This window comes from Centrocercus urophasianus, unplaced genomic scaffold (assembly GCF_019232065.1).
Source record: "Centrocercus urophasianus isolate 14NV4802_14NV808 unplaced genomic scaffold, USGS_Curo_1.0 seq_39, whole genome shotgun sequence".
NCBI lineage: Eukaryota > Metazoa > Chordata > Aves > Galliformes > Phasianidae > Centrocercus > Centrocercus urophasianus.
Genome location: NW_024884966.1, coordinates 1,648,106 through 1,660,523, shown reverse-complemented (window position 1 = coordinate 1,660,523; position 12,418 = coordinate 1,648,106). Strand labels below are relative to the sequence as shown.

The window sequence follows — 12,418 nt, the reverse complement described above, 5'->3', positions numbered from 1 at the left end:
TATATAAAAATAAACTTTTTTCCCAAAACTTAAGTTAAAACACAGTCGTTTGGGTGTCAAAAATACAAAACACAACAGCTCGGAACTTTCCTGTTCCTATGAGAAAGCAAACAGTGGCAAAAAAAAAAATACCCAAATCACTAAGAGACAGAAGAGCAAATAACACCTTGCCCTCCCAGCACAACTGCCTAAGTTTGCAGTGTGAGCAACGCTCACTAAAATGCTCTAAAACCAACAAAATTTTCCCAGGACTGAAGACCCAAACAAATGCTACACTTCACGTAACCATAGCAATAAACCCCAAGGTGAGAAAATCCTAATAATCTCATGTTTGTAGCACTGCAAAAAGTCTATTGATATCATTGACTATAAGACAAATTCTTTTCCATTTGGAAGCTTTTTCCAACTCCAACAAGAATGATGCAGTGTTTGCAGACATAGATAATTTGGAGAAACAAGTCCTGTTTACATTCTGTTTACTTCTAACCAATCCAACCGTTTCCAAAGACAAATTGCATTTTCCCAGTATTCCAAACATTCCTGAGCAGTGTGTAATCACAGAAACCATTAAAACCAGCAGGCTTATTTTTACACTGGATAATGGTCACCAACACTTTGATGCCCAGACAGCTAATTTACATTTGAGACGCTGCTCGTTTAACTAGCTTTGCACTCACCTGGAAACACTGGATTGATACAGATAAATTAATCCCCCCTCTATTTGGATTCCTAACTTTGGGGAAGTCTCTTTTGCCATGTTAAAAAACATTGCTCAGAGAACTGATGTGCTTTTTTTCTTGATTGATGTTTCACATACACTCCTTTAAATCTTAGCATCTATCTACACCAAAAGAAGCAGGAGGTCTATAGGGAGCTGGTGTTGACCTTACTGTCTAGTAGATGTCTACTTTACAGCACTCTTTTCTTCCTATCATCAAGATCAGGCTGCATGCTCAGAACTTCTCTCTCCAGAGCTACTCGAAAAAAGCAACAGAAGAACTCTTCCTGACACCCAGTGAGACTCCTGCAAATATGACTTCAATGGTTTTGAACAACAGCAGACAAACCAAAAGCATTTCTCTCTCTTAACTAAGAAAGGAACCTCCCCTGGATTGCTCCTCTCTCACTTCTGAGCACAACAGCAAGCCTAAACACCTCAGACAGTTAAACTTTGAGACGCATGCAGTGCAGTGAAATTCAGTTCAACTTGTAGCACGGCTGCTTAAGGGAGAAGGAAATCCTGGCCTCTTCCAGCACTGTTTCAGAATCTATTGTCCCACAGCATGAACTTCCCTCCTCCTATCTGAGTACCTTTCCAAGTCACTTCTCAAATCCAAAGCAACTCCTCTTATTTGGCTTGGACACACAGGTGTACAACTGGCTTACAATTAAGGCTGCAACTGTCTAGTCCATACAAGAACACTTCTTACAGCGTAAACCTTTTAAAGGTATTGATTTGTCCATTTGTGTCATGCCAATGGAATCCATTAGTCCATTTGTGACATTGTTGGGTAAAGAACAAGGACACATTTTCTGCCCCTTTTTTTTCAAAAACTTTCAGTCTCAAAATGTAAGGCTGTGACATAGGTTGATGGTGTAAATGATGCAACAGGTGCAAGCTGCGATTCTGTATGCAAACCAGGAGGAAATAAACTGATGACAGATCTGTTTTTAAAGATAGCATTGGGACATGAGGTCAGTATGGTGGTGATGAGTTGGTGGTTGGACTAGATGATCTTAGGAATCTTTTCCAGCCTTAATTCTATGATTCTACTTTGTAAGCATAAATACTTCATAGAATCATAGAATGGCCCGGGTTGAAAAGGACCTCAAAGATTATCTGGTTTCAACCCCCCTGCCATGGGCAGGGTTGCCAACTAGCAGACCAGGCTGCCCAGAGCCATGCCTTTTCCCATCCCCAAAATGCAAGCCTTCTCTTCTAATACTTCTTTTTCATCTTCCACAGCCAAAATCTGGCCAGGACAAACACAGAACAGTCACTGACAACTCAGAAGATCCCTGCAAGATGAGTATATCCAGGAGAGCCACAAGAGCTATGGAGCCCACTGTGACGAATATACAAGTATCTGTTCAGTAGAACTCCTCTGTAGACTGCACTATGAGTCCTTCAGTGATTGCAGTGAAGATGAGACAATTAGCTGATATGCAAACACCCAAAAGAAACTGGAATGTTTTCATCAGCAGCTAAATCTTACCCCAAGGAATATTCTTTCACAGACTGCAGCTGTTAAAATCGAAGGAGGTTGAGTGCTTATAAACAGTGATTCTAAAAATTAATAAGATTAGATTCAGACACAATACTGCAAGATAAAAGTTGTTCCCTTAACCAAATGTCAGATTCTGTCTTAAAATGCAGTTTCTGTCAAAAATAATGTGAAATCTGTGAAAATAATCCTTTGTGAAGAAGCAGAACAAATTTATCATCAGAAAATGATGTATCAAGAAGAACGTGCTACGAGAAACAGTGACCTCATGCTTAGCAACATAAAACTTATTAGTTTGTCTTCCGACATGCAGTTTCTATTAAATATGTGTTGTCTGTACAACAGCACTAATCTTTCCATATGGGCTTTAAATCAAATTCCAGTTTGTTATTGATACACTCTGCATGAACAGATACTCCCTAAAGAGTAATGACCGCACACAGCACTTACACTGGCATAATTTTTGTCAGTGAAATGAGTGTTGTGCTATTAGAAGGCCTCAAAGCTCTTTCTAAATCACTTCCTGCTTATTTTCTTTGTACATCTTTCCCATATTAGTACAACGAATTTGAGTCATTCAACACCATCTTTTGGATCCTTGCTGAGCAGAAGAGCTCATCCTTGTGGTTTGTTTTTTTTTCTCGTTGAATTGTGCCACCAAGTTTAAGTTGTCTCAGCTGAAAAATGCCAGGTCCTCGTCCCAGCTCCAAGGTAGCAGTGGAGCATCCTGCATCCTGCCTGGACCTTCCAGCATGGCCCATCACAACCACACAATGGCAGGATCTCCTGTCCCAGGCTAACTTCCAAACTGTACCCAGGATTCCCTTAGCACAGTGCCCGGGTCGAAGTGTGAGCACACAGAACATTTTTCATATATTCCATATAATGACGGAGTCAGTTTTTCGTATTCCAGTGTGAACAGATCTTCTTGGTCACTGTCTAATTTACTGCTGTAGATTTAAAGAGAATCACAGAATTACAGAATCTTTACAGTTCAGAAAGTCCAACTGTCCACCTACCACCAGTGTTGCCCACTGTGTCAGTAAGAAGGGATTCAGTTGAGCCCTCTATAACTTCTGGTTGGCCAACTTGATGCCCACAGCTTAGTGCTGCATGGAAGTTTTGCCATTATTTGCCTTCCCCATTTCAGCTAATTCTCTGCTGCACGAGCTAACTGGATGTGGAGTCAATTTCCACAGCTTTCAAGGTTTTACACAACTTTCCATGCTGTAGAGCTACAAACTATTAACTGAATTAAATACTTAATTGTGCTCAAAAATGTGGAGAGAATACACCTTCCCTGCTAAACAGGAATAGATACTGATTGTAAACTCGGAACCTCCTTGTTCTCAGTTTTGTAATAACATGTTTGACACTTCTCCGATTGTCAGTTTTGTTGTTACTGGTGTTGGGGAGATTTTGAATTGTAGCTAATGTCTGGGGCTCTGAAAGATACAAACAAGTAATTGATTTTCCTTAATTCAACACATAAATTAAGGAGAGAATCATACAATCATTAAGGCTGGAATAGAGCCCCCTGAGCCCAACCCAACCCACCCCCACCATTCCCATTGACCACGTCCTCAGTGCCACATCTCCACAGTTCTGGAACACCTCCAGGGACCAAAACACCATCACTTCACTGGGCAGCCTGTGCCAATAAATATATAAATGCCAAGTCCACAAAGTCTGCATCACAGAAATAACTATGATTGAAACAGAGTGGACTTTCAGACTTTCAGTGGACAGAGTATTATTTCTTACATCTCAAAGTGCACTTAGATGGATTTAAGTGTCTTCTAAAGGCACAAATTAATCATATCTAACACAGACAAAATCCAAATGGAACCATTTAACTTCACAAAGGATACATTCCAAACACATCTAATCTCTATTGCCATGTATTGTGCAATGCACATAGCATACTCCATTTCTGTGTGCTTGGTACAGATTTCTCATTAGCAGACATATGATTACAGAGCAGGATTGGAAAAATCACATCCACAATGAACTTACAACAGTAGCATGTAGATGTAATTTTTAAATACCTGAAGTGTTTCTGGTGTTTCTCCACTGTTTATTCAAATTTGCAATGTACTGTGAAAACACTACTGTAGCTACTGCAACTAAATTACTGCTATATAACATCTGAGCTTTGGAAATACACCCCAATACTAGCACTCAGAGGGACAGATGAATGGTGTTTCTTTCAATCCCAGGGGAACAGAACTGAAATAGAGCATTCACAGTGTGATGTTCCAAGCAGTCCTTTGGACGCCTGTTCAGATTTCAGAAGGGAATTTGTTTTTTCCTGGTAGGAGAGGTACTGGCACCATAAAACAAATGATAAAAAATGGACTTCCAGAGGCTGAGAAAGAAGTCCACTCTGCTGTTCAGTTGACTGAAATTTTAAAAGACCTCTGCTTGATTTTAATAACAGGACACTGTAAATTCGATAAAGGCTCTCATACATTAATTTAGCAGCGCTGGTGTTCCTGGTCACAACATGCTGCCAAACATGCAGCAGGTTTTATAGGGACAGGTCCTCTGAGAGGTTCAGAGCAGCAATACAAGGGCACAAACAGCCAAACCTGCACCTCGACCCAAACTGCAAAGTAAGGAAAAATCATAGAATGATAGAATAGCTCAGGTTGAAAAGACCTTAAAGACCATGGAGTCCAACCGCAGCCCAACCATCCCAGCCCAACTCTACCAGCCCTCCGCTAAATCATGGCCCTGAGCACCACATCCAAACGGTTTGAAACACAGCCAGGGATGGGGACTCCACCACCTCCCTGGGCAGCCCATTCCAAAATGCAGAGATCTTACTGAACATACACCTTCCCACTGCTCTATTCCAGAGTGAAGCAGTTTGAGACTAACCAGTACAATAAAAACTGCCATTCTGGGCACTGACACTTGTCAAAAAGAAAGCTTCTGTGATCTCCATGTGCACAGTTCAACTAGGTCTATGAACCAGACTATTTCATTTCATCTATACCTGTTCTTACTGGGAGGAGCAGCACATCACTTCTGTTTGACTGCTATTTTGAGAGGGCAAAGTACTTACAGTTTTGGAGTGAGACAGCGGTGCTATCATTACTTTTGTTTTGGTTTGCTTTTGTCAGTATAGTTGGATGATTTGCTGCTATTCATTGCTAATACTGCTCTCATCATCTGATCAAAATGTATTGACAACATAATCATGCATTATGGAAAAGTAATGTGGATTTTGTTTATAATTCCTGCCCTTCACTTTCAAGACAAGTTGACTGTCTTTTGCATATTGCTTTTGTTACTCTCAGAAATGATCTCTGCTTCAAACTGAAGCTGCAGGATGTATCGGTAAGATCTACATCCAGTCCTAAAGGAATGCCATTTCCTTGTAACGTGACAGCACTAGGGGATGTTGTTCAGACAAAACTGTAGGCCTTTTTCCACCTTTTTTTACTGTTTGAAAGTAGCTTGGGGCTTTGCTTACTCCTCTGTGGTACAAAGAGAACAGACCTCACAGAACAGGAAGTGCTCTCATGAAGTTTTAGATCTAATTCCATAAAATGTGTTTTAAAAAATAAATATAAATAATATTTGCTTTTTGTCTCATAACTGAAACCATACTGCTAAACAATAATTTCCTGTTTAGCCCATAATGACATCAGAAATGCATGTTTATCATAAGCTTAGGACGAGCTGGCATGATGTTGGCCCAAGGCAACATGAAACTGAAATCATTTGCAGTTGTCCAAACCAAGGCAACCACTCATGTCTGAGGTAATCGATACCTAAAAGGACCATTGCCTTTAGGGTCAAGCATACTAATTCCTTAAAGAACCCCATTAGAATTTTTTAAGTGTCTACTAGATTTCCTCCCAAACTTAGCATGGAATATAAACTTAGCACTGAATATAATTGACTGCACAAAGAAAATGTGATGCACTACATCAACCCATCCACTGACAAGACAGGAGAACAAACAAGTTCCATAGTCCTCAAAGGTCATCAAGTTCCAACCCCTTCTGCAGGCAGGGTTGCCAAACTCTAGGTGAAGCACTAGATCAGGTTGCCCAGGGCCCCATCCAGCCTGGCCTTGAACACCTCCAGGACAGGGAATGCACACCCCTCTGGGCAGTCTGCTCCAGCAACTACCCACCCTCTGAGTGAAGTACTCTTCCTTTAGGACTGGATCACATTTCTCACTGTGATTGATTTATTTCTATCCACCTGAAAGTGACAACAAAGCCTAAAAGAAAAGCAAAGGTTAACTTCTGGAGTAGCATATCTCAACCAATGTTTCGTGTTTTGTCATTGAAAAATGAATAAGAAAGAAAATCCACAGTACTGACTTCAGACCCGTATATAATTTATGTTTCTATTCCAAAAGAAGTAGATCTTGAATTTTTTTTTAACATGGAAACACATTATTCATGAAATGTAATAAAGTAAAGCAATAGAGCAAATTACTTTCAATATATGTATCCTACAATTCGTGAATAGTCCAGTGATGAAAACCAAGATGTGTGATCAGCTGGAAGAGAAGTATTTGACTGCAGACAAATAGAAAATTAGATATGACCTTGTCTGGCACAAGGAATTTCACACTACTTCACTTGTCTAGCTTTTTAGGCTTTAAAAAAAATAAAGGTTGTACTAGAGTAACAGAAGAGAACCTAAAGAAGAGCAGAAAGTCAATCCCATAACACTAATTCCAAGCAAGGCTATTACCTATTTATGTGCATATGAGCTCAAAGGATATGCTTGCATTTATGCAAAACATCATTTTACATAAATACATTTGTACAAAAGTAAAGAAAAGAAACATCAGTTTCTAAAACACAAATAGTGGTTGGGAACAACTGCTCTACAGCACTGTTTCTCAGCTGTGGACAAATGGGTTTTGTTCCCAACTCGATTTGTAGAGAGAATGGATTCTTGATTTGATTTTTAGTAACTGCAGTGGAAAGAAGGAGGGGGAAACATGACTGGGCAAGTCCCAGAAAGAGGAGGATGAAAATCAGGTTATTTCTTCCATAGAATTTTCCACGAAAACTTAAGGTGAAATAGGCAAATATTAAATAGACAAATATTACTCAATGCATCAGCCACCTCATCATAGGAAACAAAATCAAACCAAAGTACCCAGCTCTGGTAATGAAAGGGCATAAAAAGCACTCTAAAAATAGCAGCTTTCCAACAGCCACGAATCCTACACCTCTGACTAAAAAAATATGGAAATTGTGTGCAATTGTGAGCAGAAACCATGTAGAATATTGCCCTTGACAACGAGTTGCCCACATAAGGCATGAGCAGGAAATGGCCAAAAAAAGTAGCTGCGGAGCATTCTACATATCAGCTGTCAACAGAATCATAGAATGGCCTGGGGTTGGAAGGGACCTCAAGGATCACGAAGCTCCAACCCCTTCACTGCATGCAGGGCCACCAACCTCCCCATTTCACAGCAGCCCAGGCTGCCCAGGGCCCCATCCAACCTGGCCTTGAACACCTCCAGGGATGGATGGGGCATCACAGCCTCTCTGGGCAGCTGTTCAGCACCTCACCACTCTCACAGCACACAACTTCCCCCTGACATCCAACCTCCATCTGCCCTCCCTCAACTCCAAACCATTTCCCCTTGTCCTGCTGTCATCTCCCCTTTCCAAGAGCTGACTCCCCTCCTGTCTGCAGGCTCCCTTTAGGCACTGCAGGCTGCACTGAGGTCACCCCGCAGCTTCTCTCCTCCATGCTGAACAAGCCCAGCTCCCTCAGCCTGTCTTTGTAGTGGAGGTGCTGCAGCCCCCTGATCATCTCTGTGGCTCCTCTGGACCCTCTGCAACAGCTCCCTGTCTTTCTTGTACTGGGGCCCCCAGACCTGGATGCAGTGCTGCAGATGGGGCCTCACAAGAGCAGAATAGAGGGGGACAATCACCTCCCTGTCCCTGCTGGCCACCCCTCTGCTGATGGAAGAACTATCCTGTTCTGGGTAGAAAGAAAATTTAGCTATGGGGATGCAAGCCAGTCAATGCCATTTGCCTTCAGAGCCAGAAAATTCGCCCTGGCCCTGATACAGCCTGTGGATCTTTAAAATAGTTCAGAGTAAGTGACATTCAAGAAAATGCTCAATTAATAGAGAAAACATAGGGATCGAGAAGGGGAAAGAGTCTTTAGCAGGGTCTGTTGTGACAGAACAAGGACAAGTGCTTTCAAACTTAAAGAGAGTAGATTTAGGTTGGATATAAGGAAGAAGTCTTTTACAGTGAGGGTGGTGAGGCACTGGTACAGGCTGCCCAGAGATGTGGTTGATGTCCCACCCATGGAGGCCAGGTTGGATCAGGCCCTGGGCAACCTGATGTAGCTGTGGTGTCCCTGTGCACTGCAGGGCAGTTGGACTGGATGTTCTTTAAAGGTCCCTTCCAACAATATGGATTCTATGATTCTATCATAAGACCCGTGTGGCAACTTGCTCTGACACAGGGCTTGGGGTCATATTGCTAGGACTCAGTGAAACCAAGCAAAACTAGCATCAAAACCATTGTTTCAGAAACTCCCATGCTAATGCTGCTAGAATTCCTGATCCCAGGTTAGCTTGCTAACAGTGATATGGTTCTGCATTCTGTAATGTAGGCATAATTTTTCAGATGTATGTAGATAAAAAAAGTGAGAAGAGCATATATGGAAGTATGTATGCACAGAATATTTTTCATTTTTTATGAAAGCTATGTTATATGAAAAGAATCCTCAATTGCTATCTAAGCATAATTTTCCAATGAGAGAAAGAATGAAAAATAGAAAAAAAATGGAAAAAAAAAAGTCTGTGAAATGTTTTTAAACAGAATCTGCTTTCTACAGGAAGGAAATACAAATATATGGCAGACAGAAAGATCCATAACTACACTTTCATAATCTTCCCTCTCAGCATGTGTGCTCAGATATCAGCAAACATTTGAAGGAATAGGAAAAATATGGAAATAGGATTCCTCTAGACCATCTAGGCTAAAGGAAAAAGCATGTGACAACGATACAAAATGCAACTCGAAAAAGGCAGCAGAACAGCATGATGTACGAAATATTTCAGAGTTTTCTCTGCAGGAGATGGGTATCAGTAAAACAGAACGATTACCTCCATCCGCTCTTGTTTGACATCATCAATCTCATCATCTTCAAACATGGCCAAGAGCTCTCCTGTCTGGTCAATGGAGTTGAGAAAGTCCTGAGCAAGCTTCTGCCGTTTGTTGGTGTTGTTGCTGCTGAACTTGTCTACACAAAGATAAGAAACGAACAGCAAATATAAATTATTTGGCCACTCTAAACATTAAATGATGTCCCCAGAAGGGGCATTTTTTAGACTCAGATGCACTATGTAGGTTGTTTCCTGCCCTCATACACATTGAGCAACCTGACCAAGGTGATGCCCTGCTGTGTTGCAGAAGCACTATAGTAGAACGTCCCCTTTAATGTTTCCTAGTAAAACCTTATCTTTTTAGCAATCTTGAAAAATCCAGTCTACCAGGCATTGTATTGAAAAAGCCACAGGGAACAGCCGTATGAAAGCTCACTCATATGACAGACCATTTGGGAGTAAAACCTTTTCTCATAAGTTTACAGAACAGGGTGGTGGTGGAGTCTCCATCCCTGGCAGTGTTCAAGAGGTGCCTGGATGAGAAGCTATGAGAGATGGTTTACTAGCTTGTGGTACTGATAGGAATGGGAGGGTGGTTGGACTGGATGATCTTGCAGGTCTTTTCCAACCTTGTGATTCTGTGATTCTGTAACATCAGAACACTCAAATTACCTACAATTTAAAGCGAATCCTAACACAAGCATTAGCATGCAGCTCCACAGATGATGGACCTCTGCTCAACATAAAGCCTAGTGAACCCTGGGCAAGGTGGTCATTGTGCTAGGCAGAATAACAGCTACAAATAAGCAAATTTCACAAAACAAAAGTAATGGCATCAGTCACCAAAGCTTGCCAGAAAATGGAATCTCCAACACCAAAATGAAGTGTGTTTGGGAAGTATTTCTTGAGCATCTAAATGATTTAGGAAAATTGATTTAACTAGTGGTATGAACATAAGGATTACAAAAATACCAAGCTGTCAGATAGGAAGCTATACTTCCAATTGCTTGCAATATACTTTTATGCTTTGTGAAAATATAGTGCCACAGCAAATTAAAAGTCAAATGAGTTGACCAAACCTTATCCACACATTGACCAAGTTAAAGCATAGAATGATAGAACAGCTCAGGTTGGGAAAGCCCTTAAAGATGATGGAGTCCAACCGCAGCCCAGCCATCCCAGCCCAACTCTACCAGCCCTCCGCTAAATCATGGCCCTGAGCACCACATCCAAACGGTTTGAAACACAGCCAGGGATGGGGACTCCACCACCTCCCTGTCAGCCCATGGCAGTGCTTAGCATGCACGATGAACAACGTTTACCTGATATCAGTGTGGATGCTCAGAGGAACTAAACACAAAGAATTCATGGCGAGGGGAAAAAAATGTCAAAGTGTTTCCCATTCTTGAAATGAGAGATTCAAAGTACAAAATGCTAAACGGCACCAAAAGAAGGCCAGGTCATATATCAGTATTAAATGACTTCAGATTATGGTACTTTTTGTAAAACGTGTCAAAACCTTTTGGTAATTAACTAACAAATGTCCATTCAGCTGACAATCTCCCTTGTACATGGCAGCTGACATATTTAAATTACACATGCTGAAATCAATTAGCCCTTTAATCAGCACCAGTTTCTTAGCTTCAACAGAGTTACAACATTCAGCACTGTTACTTATCATTTGAATGGTAGATGGAAAATCTTAACATCGAAGTAATGCAAATGGAAAAGCAGCAATTTAAAACCAAGTTACTACATCTGAATCTGTACTTTTTGCTTGTATAAATATTAGAGAAGACATTAATACTTTGCAGTGAGCTGTTCTGGGCATTTATAAAATATCAAACACCTCCCAAATTAAGGAAAGCTTTTCTACCTTCAATGAGGTCATCTTCTTCTATGCCTTTCACAATTTTAGATTTGTAGTCTCGAAAAAACATGTACTTAAGCAGCCTTCTAAGCTTCTTCTAAGAGAAAAACATACATTGGTGTTAGTATTGCATAGAATTATTTTTCATTTAGACTAAAATTATAACACACAAATACACGAACTGTATGGCATCACATGTACACAAACCATAGCATCACACAATCCTTAGAGTTGGAAGGGACTTTTAAAGGTCATCTAGTCCAACTCCCCTGCAATGAACAGGGACATTATGATAACAAATACAATTTTTACAATGTTCGTAGTTCCTAATTCTGAAGAAAATCCACATATAGCAAGCATGTCGAGGTATTTAGGTGAGCAACTTGGTATTTTGTTTGCCCACTGTGAGACAGCGATGGGTTTCCCTTTCAGAAAGGAGAAACTCAGGCTGTATTAGGGCTCCAAAATCTATGCTTTGTTTGGAAATTCTCACGTAGGCATGCATACTTCCATGAACTTTGATGTTCACATTAACCAGTGTTTTCATTATACCATCGCTGGGCATATCAGATATCAGATAAAGTAACTGCATTTGGTTTCCAACCTTTAAGGTTTTATTTCTTTCAATATGTTTTTAGTCATTTGGTTTCACCCATCAAACAAGAGAAGAAAAACAGAGAAAGGGAGGCAAAAGAGTAAGGAATTAGTTAGATAAAAATAAATAATAAGGATTTTTGAATAATTTTGAAATTTGAAGAGATAACATGACTTTAATATTCTTATGGAAAACTGATTTTGTTAAATTATTGACTAGGTGTAATAAGGTCACACAAAAAAACACATCATATCTCAGTCTGGAAGTTTTAGTGAGATCAAAATACAGAAAGAATATTACAAAGAAGAAGAAACATTAAAAAAATGATAACACTTAAATATCAGACATGCCTCTCCGTTCTCCATAAATAGAAGGAAATAAGAAATCAAAGGAATATAGAGGATAAGAATCACAGAATGGTTTAGGTTGGAAGGGACCTTTAAGATCATGTAGTTCCAACCCCCTGCTATAGGCAGGGACACTTCACAAGACCAGGTAAGGATCCTTTATACTACAGACAATTAAATTGCTCTGAGCTGTAATGTTTAGTACTCACTCTAAGTACTAGTGAAAAAAAAGTCTATTCATAATTGAAATCACTGGAGAAAATGAGT

The 12,418-nt window shown here is 40.4% G+C and overlaps 1 protein-coding gene across 3 annotated transcripts in view; it reads right to left on the bottom strand.

The window, feature by feature from the left end:
* The window catches only part of SUPT3H (SPT3 homolog, SAGA and STAGA complex component), a 154,613-nt gene that overhangs the window by 77,874 nt on the left and 64,321 nt on the right, over positions 1 to 12,418 (bottom strand). For 2 of the 3 annotated variants that reach the window (XM_042832702.1, XM_042832701.1), the window contains 2 exons: positions 11,216 to 11,303; positions 9,340 to 9,476 (listed from right to left, as the gene is read on the bottom strand). In XM_042832702.1, the coding sequence (XP_042688636.1) occupies positions 9,340 to 9,476; positions 11,216 to 11,303 (225 nt within the window). Of the gene's footprint in view, positions 1 to 9,339; positions 9,477 to 11,215; positions 11,307 to 12,418 lie in introns of all 3 variants that reach the window. The other variant, XM_042832700.1, reaches the window with a different exon arrangement.